Source organism: Rhea americana, unplaced genomic scaffold (genome assembly GCF_003343005.1).
Source record: "Rhea americana isolate MKP2758 unplaced genomic scaffold, rheAme1 scaffold_352, whole genome shotgun sequence".
NCBI lineage: Eukaryota > Metazoa > Chordata > Aves > Rheiformes > Rheidae > Rhea > Rhea americana.
Genome location: NW_028186482.1, coordinates 431,055 through 448,642, shown reverse-complemented (window position 1 = coordinate 448,642; position 17,588 = coordinate 431,055). Strand labels below are relative to the sequence as shown.

Sequence of the window (17,588 nt, the reverse complement as noted above, 5' to 3'; positions counted from 1 at the left end):
AAAAAAAAAAAAAAAAAAGCAAGTGCAAACTCGTGCAACTCCAGTATTTCCAGATCTGTCTGCTTTAAAACTGAGGCTGTGCATAGCAAGAGGTGAATGGCTGAGGCATTCAGGCAGAAAGGACCTTCCCTCTGAGCTCTTTGGCTCAAGGCATGGCTTCATTGCTAGAGAGCTGCACCAAGGTCCAGCGTGCCTTTTACAGTGAACTGAGAAGGTGGAGGATCAAGGCGTGAAGGCCCAAATTGTGGTTGCTTTCTTCTTCTGTAAGAGCAAAAACCCCAAAAGAAAGTGTTTGCAGACAAAAGTATGTTTGGTATGAGTAAATACTAGCAGGGAATAGGAGAATAAAGGTGATTGAGGCAGCAGGCAAGGGAATTAGCTCAGAAAACCTCCAGTTTAACCAAGGCTGCAGCATGCTGGGACCAGTCACTCTTGTTATAATGGTGCAGCTGCTGCTGGGAGGAAATAAGTCTCACTCATGAAAGAAGACAGCAGTTTGTGTGCAAAGCCTGACTTCTCCTCACCTGCAGTTCAATGTTGAGCCTATGTTTCCCTAAATGAGTGCAAGTGTCCTGGAAGTGGAAAACCTGGAGCCAAAGAAGTGCAGCTCAGATGCTTGTCTGATGCATCCTTGGGCCATTATAGTACTTGTTAGGAGTAAATGAATCCAGTTACACATTGTGTTGCCATCTGCCCAATATATATCTCTGCACTGGTACACAGGCTCCTCTTCATTGCTGGCTTCCTAGTCCAAGCAAGGACAGCTCCTCAGATAAGATATTTGTACAGCCATATGTTTACTAGTGATACAAAAACAACAGGGATGGCAAGTCTTAATCAGTGGGAATAAAAATATATGTATGGGTAAACAGCAGCCCTGCAGCACCCCTCATCATTCCACTGAATCTGTGTTGGGGTATGGTGGGGGGTTGCAGGATTTAAATTCATTGCTTGATGTTTGCTGTTCGGTGAATAGAAAGCTGCTGCCATCCTAACAAGGCATCTTGACTGTCACTCTGGAGGGCTTTATGCCTCAAGCATGGCTGCCTGAATGCTGCATGGCAGACAAGGACTAGCAGATGGTGGCAGGGGATTAACATTAGTAATGTCACTTTCATCCATCTTTGTGGTTTCCCTTCACAAAGAAAACATGCATAAGCATCATCCTGGATCAGGCCCGAGTCTTCCTCAAGCAAAGGTGTCACAAACACAGCGGAAAACAGTTCTGAGGTGAGGGCAAGTGGAGGATCTGCGCCTGGCTATTCATCCAGTGCTGGGCAGGAGCTCAGCAGTGGGTTCCCCACTCTGCCAGGGCTGGCCATAATACTCACCTGTGCCAGCCCTGCCACCAGGCTCCACCGGCCACCCTTGGGTGCAGGTCTCTTCCCCATGGCCACATACTTAGAGCAGAGTAGGCTCTCATGGTCTCACCTTGCTATAGGTGTAAATTAAATTTGAAGAGTTTTTATAGCACTGACATTATCCTTGAAGTGAATTTACTGATGGACTGGGCCTTGCAATGCCATCTAGAGGCTCTCTCCACTTTAATTTAGGCTCTTGCTCCTGTCTTTGCATGGGCTTTGATCTTGTATCTGCAGGAGCAGTGGAGGTAGCTATAGCATTTCTGAGGATGCTCTTTGCAATGTAACTCTGCCGGCCAGTTTGCAGGTTGATATAAATCACAGAAATAGTTATAAAATTTTGGCTCTAACTGCCAAGTCCCCACACACCTCCACACCCTCCTCATTTTCAAATGGAATGTATTTCTTTAATGGAACAAAAAAAGGAATCTCCCTTTTCACCTGTGACAAAAATTAGCAATTGGAGTTTAAATATGGAAGATCAAAGATCATTAGAGACTCTTTCAAAGTTGCTTCAGATTTTTAGGTTTATGTGTTCTTCAATCCCATTCCGTTTCCTAATCCTAGCTCTAAAATATATTGAGGAAGAGAAAATAATATACCTGCCAAATTCCTATGGACCCAGGTGAAACTCATTCTACTGTGCAGTGAGTGTAGAGGAGTGAAACCCTGCATGGGGATGTCTTTGCCAACTTGCACAATTGCTGCAGGTCTACTGCTGGGAAGCTACTAAAGCTGTTCCTGATGCATACAGGTGAAATAACCACACAAAACCCCCCTTTTCATAAAGGTCTGTAGTTTCAGCACTCTTTCTCTGCACTTGAAGTTGCTGAAATAACTCCACCTCATCTTCTGCATCCCCTGCCTCCTTTTAGACTTCTCCATTCCTGCAATGTGTCAGTCTGAAAAGTCAAAGGAAGGAAAGCAGGAGCTCAAACTAGGTGGAAAATTTCCAGTGGTTTTCTTTAATTCCCTTCTCCTCTGTTAGAAGAATTTCATATAGTATGACATAAAAAAGGCTATCAATATGGTTTTTGCTTTTAAAATAGTTGGTCCTGCAATCAGCAGGCAGGTTGTGGACACTCTGCAGTTTGAAGTCATGTCAGATGACAGGCTGTTATCACTCTGTAAAGTGTTTGTGTATTTGTAGCTCACGGGAAAAGATGTCAAAGAATGCCCTTTGCATGGTAAGTGCCAACACACGATCTGCAATGATCTTCACTGTCGATTCACTGCACATTATCGTCTGCTTTCTCCCTAAGCAGGGGCCAAAAAAGAGCTCACAAAAGGCCCAGAGTTATGGAAGAGGAGTTAGAGGTCAAGGATGACCCAGATGAAATAGCAGTGCAGATGTCTCTCAAGTCCTGGATGCTCAGAGCTCAGGAGACAAGCTGCTGGGAACCTGGGCAATCCTGTACCAAAAAAAGTCAGACTATTCTAAAGGAAATAATTGTCAGGGTGGACGGGATTTATCTCCTGTCCCTACTAATTTTGCCCTCTCTAATGCTTTGGAATGGCATCTTTAGGGTGTCTGGGAGGCTGGTGTGCTCTGCCTAAGCGTGTAGCACTACACTTGGCCTGACAGAGATTTCCTGGCTGTGACTTTCTGTTTGAGCTGTAGCACAGAAAGATACCTGAGTGTTGCAACCTGCACATCTGCTTTTGAGGTGGCAGAGCACAGAAGAGTGTGCTCAAATATTCTGCTCTGCTTTCATCCTTGACTTGTATAATTGGCTTCATACCATGGAGAAAGGACCAGTGTGATGCACAGGGAATAGCTGAGCCCAGGGAATTCTTGGTGGAGAACAGCAGTCTGCAAAGTGAATTGCCTGATCAGTCAGATAAAAAAGGAAGAAGAGGCAACCATGCAAAGCTACTCAGCTTGTTGGGTAATGGTGGGCCAGCACAGCACAACAGGTTGCTCAGGTGTGCTTGTATTGACCCCAAAAAAAGATGCAGCAGGAAAAAAAAAATCTACTAGCTGTAAACCAAAAGTTTGCACTTCTGGGAAGTGAGTGTAAGAAGGAGTGGGCCTGACAGAGAGATGAATGTCTGCCCTGTTCACCTGTTCTTCAGGAAAACTTTGCAGCGAGGATCCTCCTCAGCATTGATGTGCTGGTACGTGTGTAATGTTGCCAAGCAGAGCCAGGAGGATCGCGGCCCTGCTTTAGCCATATTGCTCATTGATACATCCACGTGTGCTGATTTTTTTTTCTTCATTCTCTCTTCTGTTTTTTTTTTTTTTTTTTCCATCCTGTGACTGTTTATTGGGAGATCTCCTCCCTGGGCTCTGAAATGCCTGATACAAGGCATGTTTGAGGTGGATGGTTGATGGATTTCCTGGGGTTTACCTGGTCTGCGAAAGAAGATGAATAAACTTTCCTTCTAGGTAGTTTGGCCTGTAGTTCCTTGAAGTTTCTTACTTTTTTTCTGTGACTGTTCTGGTATGGTCCTGTTGGGGAGGGGGTGTTCCTCAAGTGGGCAGATGCTTGTGTCAAGCGAAGGTGGGATGTCTGTGACATGTGCAGTTGGGTATAATTGCAGCAGGTGTGCAAAAGAGCTGGAAGCTCCTGGAGAAGCCTGAGGGGAGGAAAATACTAAGGCTCACCATGATTTGCAGCTAGAATCCTGGAGGTTTTCACCTTTTTTTGACTAGCAAAACATTGCAAGGGCAGAAAAGGGAGAGAGCAAAATCAGAAACTGTCTCCCCTACTACAAACATTGTCTTCTGCTTCTTGGTCAGAATACCCAGTGGATAGCATTTGGGGGTTTTCTGTTTAAAAGCTCAAAACATTCAGCATCTACTTTCTTTGAAATTATTCATGTTGCCAGTACACCAAGTTTCACTGGCATCTCAAGGGATAGTTTCTGAGCAATCCTTGCACCACTGCAGGAAGTCCAGATGACACAGAGTGAGTCCACAGCAGTGTACTGGTAATTAGGAAAGACTTGGCATATGTGGGTCGAGATTCAGCACAAATGTGGAATGAGCAGGGAGCCCTTCTTGTGAGGAGGGACTTGGGGCAGTTTGGCCCTATGTACTATGTAGGCCCTGCTCCCTCCAACATTGCTGTTTACAGGCATGGGTGTTAAACCATGAAACACTTCTGATCCCTGCAGAAGGTGCAACCCAGGGAAAACTAGCATATTTAATTAAGGTGTCTAGTGAACAGCATCACACAGTTCCTTAATTAACTGCTATATCCTCAAGAGGTGGGCTTCCTGAACATGTGTGGGAAGGGAGGTGCAACATACATCACTGCTTTGTCCAGCAACTGCTACTTGGGGCAAAAGACATCTTCCTGCCACCCAGATAGACTGTGCCAATGCATCATAGGAGTTAGAATGGGCAAAAATCCAGTGCAAAGTAGAGATTTCTAAACCTGAACAAAATCTAGTAAGGCTATATTGGGGGAGACAGAAAGCTTTGTACCCAAGGCGGCTTACTAAGATAAGTGTGCAAACTTTGCAGGCAAGGAAATGTCTTTCATTTTGAAGACTTGATTAATTGTGTCTCCTAAAGGTCTGAAAGGGCTATTGGATTTTGTTGAGGGAAATATATCTGTCAATCGTGGATGTGGAATAAGCATGGACTTTGGTACATGTCTTGTTGCTTTGAAGTCTAGCCATGTGAAGGGTCAGCAAACCCTTCATACAAGTGCTTTTTACCTGAGTATTTTTAGTCCCCTCTGGGTAGCAACAAAAATCTCACCACCTTCTTCCTTTTCAGCCCTTAACTAGTAGCATCCATGACTTTCTTTGGGCTAGATATGCACACATCTGTGTGGAAATGTTCTTGGGTGCTGGAGGGAGAGGGAGGGAAGCAGTTGCTCCACTTAGGTGGTTGGATAATTGAATCTGCCTTGGCTGATCCCCCCCTCTCAGCCTCGTGAAGCAGATCATAGCACAGGGCATGCCAGAAACAGTCAGCAAAGGTTGGATCACTATGATTGGGAGGAGAGAGGAGGCAGGGATGTATGGCACAGTGCCTGACCCCATGTCAGTGCTGGGAGAAATTAGGGTGCTGGGGGCTTGGTTGGAAAGTCCTTGCTGGCTTGGTGCCACTAAATGAGGTCATTAGTGAGGAATGGTGGACTGCACTGCTAGAGTGAACCAGCCTCTCGTCTGGATATTTACATGGGCATTACCCCTGGGAGTCTTAGAGTTGCTGCCTTAGCTCAGGTTTCAGAAGTCAGTGACAATGTCTAGAGATGGGTTTTCTCCAAAACAGATCCCCCGCTGGGTGGTCTGCATTCTTCAGCGAGATTGCAGATGGATGTAAGACATGATCTGTAACTTTTGTTGAGAAGACATGACTTGATTTTCAGAGGTACCTGGCCTCGTGGAGATGCAGGTATGTGATGGGAATCACTAGAAGTGCTTGATTGACAAACGGAAAGTGTGCCAAAGAGCTACATACAGAAGGCAGTATTTCCTCAGTGGTCCAAAACCATTCCCACGCTATGAAGTTGGAGAGGCTGTTCCCATGTTTAGCAGCACAACAGCTCACCCAGCACAGCCAGAGAAAACCTGACAGCTCCTGTGCCTGTACGGGCCTGGAGAAAGCGTGGAAGGGGAAGGCAATCATCTCTTGCACAATGTCTTTGGTGGCTAGACCATGTACCAAGACTTTAGCAGAGTAGAGGCAAGGCACAGCCCTTGGATTTTATCCTTCTGGAGGAATGCCTCTTAAATACCGGGAAAAGACTGCTCTCTTTTGAGCCAGCAGGTTTCTCTTAGCAGTTACTTTTTCCAAAAACAGAAAAAGTTCAGTTATAGTTTGGCACTGAGTCTCTGGTGCTCTGCAGTGGAAGCTAGCTCGCTACTCCTTTGTAGGCAGCAAGTATACCTGTTCTCTCACCATCCTCCATCCTGTTCATTCATAAGCAGCAGCTGAAGGGCAGCAAGCAGGGCTACATTCAGCCTGCAGCCTGAATGGGCTGGAGGAAAGAGGTCTTCACACGAGACCAGTCCCTCTTGCCAGGAGCATTAACACCTACTGCACTAGGTAGTGATAAAGGCAACTTGCACATCCCTTAGCCCTCCTCCCTGGTGAACTATGCTAGATGGTGGCCATCGGTAAGCCAGCTAACTTGCAGATGCATTTCCCCAGCTCCCAGCCTATCTACCTACTTTATCCCTTCTCATTCTTCTCTTGCAGTTGGGAAGACATCACTGATCACGAGGTTCATGTATGACAGCTTCGACAACACATATCAGGTGAGAGCCTTGCTGCCTCTAGTCATGCTCCGAGCCAAACTGCTTCATACTTGTGCTCTCAGCTGAGCTACTCAGACTCCTGCGCTTCCCAAGAGACTGGGAATGTGTCCTTTAGTACTGTCGAGGGGGAGCTGATAGGATGGTGTACCAGCTAGGTGCACGTATGTACAGCTCTGCCAAGAGATTTACATCTGATCTCCTTTCCTGAGATGGTGTGCACAGATGAGATCAGGCTATTCTATCAGAGAAGCAGCCTCTTGGCTGAGTGACAACAAGAGTCTCTGCTCATGCATGGGGGAGAGCCAAAACCCATGAGTACGCTGAGGTTGTTGCTGAATTTGCCAGTTCTCACAACACCTGCTGTTGTAACTGATGAGTAAATGCTAGTAATCATCTCATGTTTCCACATTGCTCCATGCACATTGCTGAGACTTAAAAACACAGAGATATCATTTCTTTCCTGCTCAGCCTGTATGAAAAGTGAGAGATTTCACTGAATGCAGTTGAGTCACTCCAGCAGCTGTGATGGGAGCTGCCCCCAAATTCTCTGCTCCTTAGCAGATGCTCTTCTGCCTCAATGTGCCTCGCTTTTCCTGTCATGGTGCTTGCTGTCAATGGTGTCCGCAGTCTCTTCTTTTCACCTGAGGGATGAATACTGTTGCCTCAGAGCTGTTTGATAAAGTATCTCCCTCTAGAAGTCCACTTTCCACCACACTCGGGCTGGCTGTGGTGTGGAGGGAATAGAATTGGCCCCAGGGCAGCCATTCCTCCAAAGAAGGATGTGAAGTTGTGCTGAGGTGCCAAGGCAGGCTGCAGTCCCTCACCTCAAGGTGCATGCATGAGTACAGCACCTCTTCAGGAGGTCCCTGCACACATAACAGCACCTAGTCCATCCTGTGGAAGCAGATCTTCCTCACTCAGTGGCACAGGCCACATCAGCGCTCACCCAGTCCCAAAATCACAGGGAACATGTGCCTTTCTGTTGCTTGTGTCACTGTATCTGGGAACAGGGTGGTTAGCAGCAGGACAACAGAGACCTAACTTCCCCAGGGAGAATACAGCCTTCCCGTTTGGGAGCCTGCTTTCCTCTAGTCCCAAACTGACAGCATTTCCAGCACCAGAAATGAGACTGGGGTGTCAGTTTGTGTGAGCTAGGCATCCCAAATGGACAAGTTGATCTGGGCAGTTCATGTTCATCTTTGTTTTTGTTCTCACCTGGGAAGTGCTTGCTGTGAGTACTAGCAGCACTGGGACAGGCAATAGCTCATTAGGTTGCAAGCAGAAAGGTACTCATGGGACAGCCCTAGAAAAGTAGAGCTGAGAGGAAGGAAAGAAGCTCCAGGCCAGTGCCCAAAGGCAGCTTTGAGACTGCCTTGCTTCCTTCCAGACAACCTGTTGGCTCACCATAACCTAAAATAAAGATGATAAGGAACCTGCAACTTCCCTGGGCACCCTGCTCCAGTATTAGGAAATATTTCCACTGCCTGTTTGAAATCTTCCCTCGCTGTCATGTGAGGCCATAGCTTTTTTCCTCTGGCTACATTGGGTCCTTTTCCTTGCTTTCCTCTTCACAGTGCCCATTCAAGGTCTCTACAGACTGCTGCTGTGTTGCCCCTCAATCATCTCTAAACACAACTACCCAAATTTTGATGATCTTTAGTTGTGGGACCCACATTTCTATGGCTCCAGGCACAGTGTAGAGGGAGTGCAGAGCCTACGCTGAGGTTGGCATGATTTTTCTGTATAGCAACACCTGTTGGATCATTTCCATGTGCTTGTCCAATCACCCACTGAGCCTGCAAAAGCTTTTGGCTGAGCTTGCCGCTCTCCTGCCACTGCTGTTTTTCTTTAAAGCCCTAGACTATGCTTAGGTTTAAAAGGTCTCTGTTAAGTAGAGGTGCACATTTCCCTGGAATGCATCCCATTTCCTCAGTGCCTGCTAATAGGAACCACCACTAATGGCCTTTCTCCACATGCAAAGGCAATTTTATTACGAGGATGTTCTGACTGGCACCACTGCTTTCTAGCCACCTAATGTGCCCCTGAGAATAGCACGTGGCCAGTTTCCTCCACCTTGCCTTTCCCCTCGTGTGGGACTCAGGTCCCCTTCTTTCTGCAGTGGCATGAGATCATCCTTTGCTCCTCTCCCTCTGCCCCAGCTCTTCTGCACCTGCTACACTTAAGTGATGTTTGTCTGAGCACTGAAACAAGGTTACCTGCCTTGCCAGGGCCAGGAGCCAGATACTGAGCTAATTATTTTCCAGGCTCCATTGCTTTTATCTCTTCAATTCCCCTTTGCCTTTACCAAACAATTCAAAGCACAGCAGCCACAGGGCCCTGGGGGTGTCCTCAACCTCCATGGAAGGGCTTTCAGCTGGAAGTGGCTGTTTGTAGGCTTGCATAGCTGAGTCTGTGAGCCCAGCATTATGCCAGCTCCTGGGGACAGCTGCAGCGGCTGTGCTGGCTGGCATGTGCTCTGCTCCTGCTACTTGCAGGGAAATCAGAGCCACATGCCACATGGAGCAGGAGCAACGTGGGGCAAGGGGCTGGGCTGCCTGTCCTGGTGCACTCACAGCTGGCATTTCCAGTGTGGGGGCACAGAGCAGGCTGGCCATCCATGTCACCTAAATGCTAGGCATGGGCTTGTAAGACATATTTGATGCATTTTGCAATCAGACTGTGTTGGTTAACGGGGCTCTCAGCAATACTTCTTTGCCCACTTGCTCTGTTGAAAGCAGAAGCAGAGCCTTAGGTCCTCCCTTGACAACTCTTCCTGTTCTTCATTTCTCTTCTTCTTATCTTACAGGCTACAATTGGCATTGATTTCCTATCAAAAACCATGTACCTGGAGGACCGGACGGTGAGTAGCCAGAGTTGCAATTGCTGCCTTTGCGCAGCTGATCTCCAGAGGAGGGCTGTGCCCACTCTGAGCTCTTCACAAGGGTGAATCCTCTCTTGGCCACCAGTCTGGGGTCCCCATCCAGCCTGGATAGGCACAAAGGCCTTTTTGTGGACTCACAGGGGCTAGCTGTATTCACACTGCTTCTGAAAAGCATGCATGGAGAGGGGAAGAAGAGCTTGGTTATTCCCCAGGTGCTCACAGGCATTATGGAAAATGGCCATGAAAGGCCAGGCTGCTACTTAAAGCTTTCTGATTTATTGATTTGGAGGAGAGGGAATTTGGGATACAGAAACGTCACAGAAAAGGGAAGCAGATAGTAAGGAGTAGAAAGCCACTGTGCTAGCATGGAAATGCAGTCTAACATCTTTCTTGAGCTGGCTCCATTACCAAACACCATCCTAATCAAACCCACTGACAACCTGCAGCGATGCGTGATAGCCAGCAGCAGGGCGGGCAGGTTCCTGCAGAGAGCCACCAAAACACAGCTTCTGCTAGAAGCATCCTGAGGAGATGCAGTGCTTGTGCAAGCACTGGCCTTGACCCAGGCTGGAGCTGGTGCCAAGCCATAGCAGCTCTGCCAGCATACCACTGGGCAGGCCCAGGATGCCCCGGGCCTGTGCAGGTTGGCACCACCTCTGCCTCCATCCTGAGCCAGCTGGGAGCTGCATGTAGCTCTGAGCACAATCAAATATGCCTGCCTCCCAGCTGCTGCGCATCTGGCTTGCCTCCCCTCCTCAGGCATCTGGCTTTTCCTTGTCTGCATCCAGCCAAGGAGGCAGGCTGCTCCCTACTCTGCAGTGGACCCTACCATTTACCTGCCCAGCAGGTTCCCTCCTGCAGATTTTTGGGGACCTAAGAGTAACAGGGATCTCATATCATGGGAAGCATGACATCTATCTTCCTTGAAGTTCCTTTGGCAAACCTCAGCATGGATTAACAAATTCACCCATGGCCTTTTGCCTATCCCAAGCTGGCAGTGTGGGTGCCTCCAGCCAGGTCTGCACTCCTGAGACACCATGTTACACTGCTGATGCTTCTCCTTGCCACTGAGTGCCTCCACCAACTGTTCCTTGCCAGTGGAAAGTCCCATGAAAGGGGCAGAAGTGGCTGCTCTCAAGCCACTGCTGGCCAGAGCAGTACCACAGATGCAGGTGACAGCCAAGGACATGTTGCAGTTTGGGGCAGTGTTTTGGGAGGACACCTGGATCCAAATTCCCCTGGGCTCCTTTAGAGAGTTCACTCTCAATCACTGTCTCTCACATACTCCCTTCTGCATTTCGAGACCTTTCCCACCACTCTGTTTGCTGACTCTCTCTCTCATTCTCTCTTGCCTGCCTTGCCCTGGACCTGGCAGGTCCGGTTGCAGCTCTGGGACACAGCAGGCCAGGAGCGGTTCCGGAGCCTCATCCCCAGCTACATCCGAGACTCCACTGTGGCTGTGGTCGTTTACGATATCACGAGTGAGTTGGACCTTCTGCCTGGCACCTGGAGCATGATGGGTTGCTGCTGTATGTGTCTATTTGCTGCTGTGCCTGTATGTGTCTATTGGCTGTGTGGCTGCCATGCTGCCTTTAGTGACAGAGCTGCCAGCAGCTAGGTTGTTAAAAATGCTCTCTGAAGAGGCTGCAGGGTGCTAATCTTGTTCCCAGTGCTATTTGCATTTGCACTTTAAGTGGCAATAGAGTCTCTGGGAAAAATGCAGGTGGCAGAAGAGCATTGTTCCTGTGGAGAGACTGAGCCCAGCCCTTTGTACAAAGCTAATTAATATTGCAGGATAAGCAGGTTACATTTTTTTAAGAGGCAGCATTATGCTGAGACCTTTCAGGTACTTATGAGTACAGAGAGTGAGGTGTGATGGTGTGTGCAAGAACCAAAGGGAGTACTGGGTCATCCAGCACAGCTGACACCCAGAGCTCCCCTCTGGGCAAAAGCAGCCCCATGCCTCCCAGCTCACTGTCCCTGTTTCCCCCCACTCTGATCTCTCCGGCAGCTGTAAACACTGCCTTACCTCACACCTTGCTCCCTGCTCTGCTCTCAGCTCTATGCCCCCTTCTTCTTGGCTCTACCTCACCTCGAAGCACACCTTCAGGGACTTCACTGGCTGTGTCCCAGCACCTCCACATTACTACAGGTGAGACATGGCCCAGCAGCCATGAGTCCCTTCACTCCAACAAGACACTTATACTGCTCTAAGGATGAGCAGTTCTTCATGGAGAGGCTAGAGGAGCTAGAAACAATTTTTTTTGTTTGTTTGTTTTTTTGCTTAAGCTGGAATTATTTTCCCATCGTGTTTGCTCTGGCAGCTCCGGGGCTGGGCAGCAGCGCCCAACCTGGCCTGGGAGTGCCCCTCGAGGCTAAGCACCTGTGCCATTCTGCCTCCTCTCCCACAGATCTCAACTCCTTCCAGCAAACGGCCAAATGGATTGATGATGTCAGGACTGAAAGGGGAAGCGACGTCATCATCATGCTTGTTGGCAACAAGACAGATCTCGCAGACAAGAGGTGAAGTGGGCTTCTGGCCATGATAGTACTTACTGGAGTATCAACTCATCAGTGGGGCCAGCATCTCTAGGGCAGATGCTGGGGCAGCTGGCATTTTGAGGTGGCAAAGATCCTGTTTGTGTGCTAGCAGGAAGCCCCTCAAGGCAGGTGGCTCTCAGTGTAACCACATATGATGCTGCTTCAGGCCAAGCTGGGTATTCCTGGTAGAAGTGGGGCCAACCTGAGGAAAAGCGGAGACGGAGCATTTCTGGGAAGTTCATTCCCAGCTATGCCCATGATGGGATGCTGCTCAGGGCTGACAGAGTTTTCGTTTTTCCTAGTCTGTAATTGAAAAGACTCTGTTGGGGAGGGTGGCAAAGGTTTAAGCAAAGGACAGACATGCAGGACACATGGATGGGAGGCAATTGAGCAGATGTGACAGGCTGCAGGCTGGACCCAGAGAAATGTGGGGAAGTGGGGAAAGCTTGGGTCAGGTGGAAGGCACCATGGCTGCCAAATTCTATTTTTCCATTCATCAATTGGAAAAATGGCCTGGGGATAAAAAGGCAACACCTGGGGAAAGTGGCAGGTGGGGGCACATTTTGTCCTGACTCTTTGCAGCAAAGCCTTTTTTGCAGTGTTAGTGCCAGTGGGGTTAGTTACCTGTCTCGCCCTCTGTGTCCTCAGGCAGATAACAATTGACGAAGGGGAACAGCAAGCCAAAGAACTGAAGGTCATGTTCACTGAGACCAGTGCAAAAACAGGATACAATGTAAAACAGGTAAGAGGCCCCTACTCCAGCCAGGACTATGCTAGTGAGCTGGCAGCCATTCCCAAAGCCCTGCTGCATATCAGAAGCAAGCGACTGCAAGGAAGGAGGAATAATACAACCCAGTCGCAATGCTGGGGTGAAGTCCACTTGCTTCCTGAGCAGAAAACTCCTAGGCCATCGCTATTCCTATTGCCGTAGTGCTCCAGTCCCCCAGGCTGCCCATTGTTCAAGACACAGTGTGCCATACAGTGTAACAATATGCACATCTCTGACTGATCTGTGCTGCCAATCCAAGGTGCCACTAAGCCATGTCATCTGAGAAGGAAGTACTAGTGGAAGTCCTAGTAGCAGTGGAAGTCCTAGGAAATTTTGATGGGGATTTGCCCTCCACAGTGCAGAGCAGGTTCATTAAGTGTGCTTACAGTACAGACATCACGGCACAGAGACCACAAAGGAAGAGTCTCAGCAGAGCTCGTAACTACGCAGGAGCTCCTTTTTGGGTGATCAGTGCAGTGTTTACATTCCCTGTAAGGTGTCTGAACAAGCCAATACATAGAAACATGTGGCTGCATCACTCTCCTCCTGGGCAGACAGCCTTCGGTCTAGGCACTGCTGCAACCCTCCAAAGCCAGCCAGGATTTCAACAAAATATGGCAGTATTTGTCATTTCCAATAGGTATCTGTTGTGGTCTAGATATGCCAACTCATGTTCCAAGATAGAAACCACCTAATTACTTCTTCAGCCTGGGTGGTAGGATATAAAAATCATCCATACTCACCATCTGTGCATGATCAGAGCCCTAGTAATTGATCATCTTAAATAAATAACACTCTTTTGCTGTTGAAAGATTAGCAGAAAACATTTTTTTTTTCCCCAGTAATGGGGAAAAGATGTGTCACATCTCAGGCATCTAAATTGCCAGTTTATGAACAGGCGCTGCATACAGAGGCTTGCCACCTCTTTGGCGTTATTAAGGGTAATGGACCCCTTGGTGCATGCTGGTGGAAAAGAAAGGATCCCATGCAGTGGCCACCACTGCTGGGGCATGCTGGATGGCTAATGCGGAGCTCTGATCATCACGAAACAGGCTGAGAAGGAGCAGAGGGCCTGAATATCCACTTGGCAGCAACAGGCAGAGATCCACTCGGTACAAACAGATTCATTTGTATCTGGCTAGGCAACTCTACCAGCTTGCCTTCAGGCCAGTCTCACCCTCTTGGCAAGGGGGAAATCTGCAGGCTCTTGAGCAGAGCCTGCCTGCTTTTCCCTAGGCCTTGGAATGGTCAGAGTGCTGACAGATTCCCCTCCCTTTGCTCCCACAGCTCTTCCGGCGTGTGGCTTCAGCTCTACCAGGAATGGAGAGTTCCCAAGAGAAGGGCAAAGAAGGAAGTATCCTTTCTAAAATAACCCTCTGGCTCTTTCCACCTGCAGACTCCAGAGGACTTTGCAAATAGTTTGGGGTTTTCTCCCCTCCATCGTACAGGTGAGGAAGTTGGAGGCTGAGGTAGGCAAAGGGATTTCCCTGAAGTTGTGCAGTCCTGCAACACCAGGCCTGGGTACAGAATCCAGCCATTGTTCCACCTGCAGGGTCTCACCATCTCCCCTTTCCAGGAGTAGCCAGGACAAGCTGGGATAGCAGTGGGGGACTTTTCTCTCCCACCTTGAAGATGACAGCTGAGATCTGTATGGGAAGACGCTGCAAGCATTTGAAGCCATAGGAGCTGAGGATGGGGGCGGGGGTGGGACTGGAGGGAACACAGGGAAGGCAGGACACAGGAGGCCCTGGCAGAAGAGGGTGAGAGTGCTGGAGGCAGGCCAGAGAAAGCGCTTGCAGTTGGAGGGGTGGACACCATCAGGAAGAACTGCTTGTGGTACCTGGGCTCAGGGCTGGTCCACTTGCTCAGGAGATATGGGGGCCCAGACTTTCAAAAATGATGTAAAGCACAAGGGATTCAGTGCCAAATCTAGGGGGGAGGAGTTTGGTATTTAGTGGCCTAACACTATGGTGCACGCAACAGGTTTTTGGTTTGTTTGTGTTGCACTCAGGCCAAGATCGTTCTTTGTCAATAAACCTTGTCACCAGCCTGCTTGCTTCACTAACTGCATCGTGCACGTAGGCTACGATACAATGTGCGGTGTCTCACCTATTTAGACTCAAAGCAACTCATCCCTTCTGTGCTAGAAGGAAATCCTCTATTGAGGTGAAGAGTTGTGAGTACATTCAGGGACGTGCTCAGTGGAGGCTGATGCTGGTGAAACACGAGGAGAAACTCTAGTCACAGGTCTGTGTGGACCAGCCCTAGCTGCAGCTGGTGGGCCACAGTCAGGCCTGAGATGCTCAGTTCCCCCAAATTCAGCAAGTGTTTTCAGGAGATCAGTTTCAAGACAGGAGCTGTTTCTTGGTGAAAGCAGAAACACAGTACTCCAGCATATTGGCAAAAGTGTTTGTCTCTGATGTGCCAGGTACCACATTCATGCTGCATTTCACTTTAGTTTCAACAGTACTCAGGAGGGACAAAAACCATGATCTGGGTCCATCCTCTGGTAAAGAGCAGCCTCACGCAATGATTCCCTTGTGCATGGGCTGTGAAGGACAGTAACCAAGAGGTTGCTCCCTTTTACAGTGAATGAATTGCAGGGCAAGTCCTGAAACATCACTTCCTTTATAAAGCAATTTTAGGTCTATCTTTAGCTAGCTATAATGAGCAGATAGCCGTACAATGAAGGCCATAGCATTTCAGCAGCTTGGACCAATGGATAAGCACAGGGTTATTTCAACTCTGGCACAGGGCTTTGCACTTCTCGATGTTTAGGTTGCCCTTGGCCCCATCCTCGACTCCTTCTGGGTCTCTCTAGTTACAAGCTGTGTCATTTGGCTTGCTAGCCACCCATCTTCCACTCCCAGTTTTGTATCATCCACAGATGTGCTGAGGGCATGCTCTCACTCAGCATGCAGTTGTCAATGGAGACGCTGAATGATACAGGCACCCTGCACTGAGTCCCAGGACCCTCCCTGTGTTGCCAGCCCTGGCCAGATATTAAGCATCCATCACTGTCCTCTCAACCCACTCATCTGGCTTCTGCAGCTTCCAGATGTGACACCCTGATGGTGTCAAAATCTCTTCCCCTCCCCCCCCCCAGGGACTGAGGTGACACTAACCAACCCAGGGTTCCCCTGTGATCCCAAATCCAGGTCATTGCCAAACAACATCCCAGCACACTATTGCTATAAACTTTGGGGCAAGAGTGAACAATCAGGAAGCTTGTGGCAGAAAGCGTGAGCAGAAAGTCTCCTTTCACCAACAAGCTGTGTTAACCCAGGTCCCTCAGCCCCTTTGTCCAAGTACCATACATCTGAGAAGAGTATTGGTTGCTGGCTCTTCAGCAGGCTGGCTAACAGCTCTGTTCCAAGTAAGGCTTATTTATGACGTAGAAATTGTCTGTAGGACAAGGGTTATGCTCCTGGTGCTGGTATGGGAGAGGCCATATGCAGTGCCCCAGGAGGGAATACTGCCCAGTTCCAGCACATCAGCCCCAGCACTTGCTCTGGGCATGATGCCTTTCAGTCCCAACCAGGTGAGCTTTCCTTCTCTTTGCTGGTTTTTAAACTTTGCAGCCTGTTTTGTCCCAAAGGAGAAGGGGCATCTTCGCAAGCTTCACGCTGACTTTTCTAGAGCACAACCATGGCTTAGTGATGCATTATGCTCTCCACCACCCTGTTCTCAGCAAGGGCCAAATTTCCCCATCAACATTGCTTCTGTTTAAAGTCTGGGACGCTCCAGCAAACAACCTGGCCAGAATCTGATAAGAAAATCTTGTGATACCTTCCTTTTTTCCATCTGTTTCCCTTTCTAGAGTGCCCCAGTGTTTTGGTTTTTTTCACCCCAGTGCTTTTGTTACCCACTGGGTTAGAGAGACACCAGGCAGGCAGCACTGGGCAGCTTTCCCTGTAACATCTATGTGACCTTCCTTAATGCCATTTTCTCTGCCTTTGTCCCATCAGTGGTTGACATCAAGTTGGACAAGCCCCAGGAAGCACCAGCCAGTGAAAGTGGGTGCTCATGCTAGCCCAGAGCAGTCAGATGCCTGCGCTATCCCATGCTCAACACCTTGCTGCCCAGAGAAGCCACTGGAGTTGGCAGCTGAGAACTGCATCGTTTGCACTTTCTGGGGCAGAAAGATTGGGAGGCATGGGGAAAACATTCTCTTCACAGTCATGGCACTTAGCTGTGATTACTGAAAGTCCATTTTTCTTTGCTGTTTTTGTTGTAAAATGTCAAGGGGAAGGGGCAGATTGTTTAGAAACTACAAATAAAATAGGTTATACAACTGCCAAAATAAAATGTTGAGAAAGAAAACGAGTCTGTCATTTGGGCCACAGAGGTGTTTGCCAGCTGAACTGTTATAACATGTTGATGGAAAGGAGGGGAAGGTTCTTGCACCTTTTTACTATTTTGTACTTCTCTTTGGAAGGAAGCTTTAGATTTTGGTCATCTGTAAACTGCTGTCTAGCTAAGGGAGCAGGGCTTGCCTCAGCACTGGAGAATGGCATTGGTCATCTCTCCTAGCAGGCACACAGCCCACTTGCCCCTGCAGTGTGCACAAAACACCATCTACTGCTAGCAAATAGTAGATAATAGCAAATAAAAAAGCAGTGCAACAAGGCACACTGCAAATAAGCCAGCCTTGGGTATGTGCATGTGTCTGTCAGTCTCCATAGTGGCCCTAAGTTACATAGCAGGGGTTTTCCCTAGGGAGGCATAGCACATCTTCTTTCTATATGGTCCTAGTTGAGCCCAGGGGTAGAATGTGCAGAGAGCTCACATTTATATTTATCTCACTGGTATTGTT

General features: G+C 48.6%; 1 protein-coding gene across 1 annotated transcript in view; it reads left to right on the top strand.

Moving 5' to 3' along the window:
- Nucleotides 1-17,090, top strand: part of RAB6B (RAB6B, member RAS oncogene family) — a 27,202-nt gene extending 10,112 nt beyond the window's left edge. The window contains exons 2-8 of the mRNA XM_085311988.1: nucleotides 6,523-6,581; nucleotides 9,388-9,441; nucleotides 10,838-10,943; nucleotides 11,874-11,985; nucleotides 12,652-12,745; nucleotides 14,060-14,126; nucleotides 16,741-17,090. Of these exons, the coding sequence (XP_085168114.1) occupies nucleotides 6,523-6,581; nucleotides 9,388-9,441; nucleotides 10,838-10,943; nucleotides 11,874-11,985; nucleotides 12,652-12,745; nucleotides 14,060-14,126; nucleotides 16,741-16,805 (557 nt within the window). The 3' untranslated portion in view covers nucleotides 16,806-17,090. The remainder of the gene's footprint in view (nucleotides 1-6,522; nucleotides 6,582-9,387; nucleotides 9,442-10,837; nucleotides 10,944-11,873; nucleotides 11,986-12,651; nucleotides 12,746-14,059; nucleotides 14,127-16,740) is intronic.
- Nucleotides 17,091-17,588: the final 498 nt, after the last annotated feature.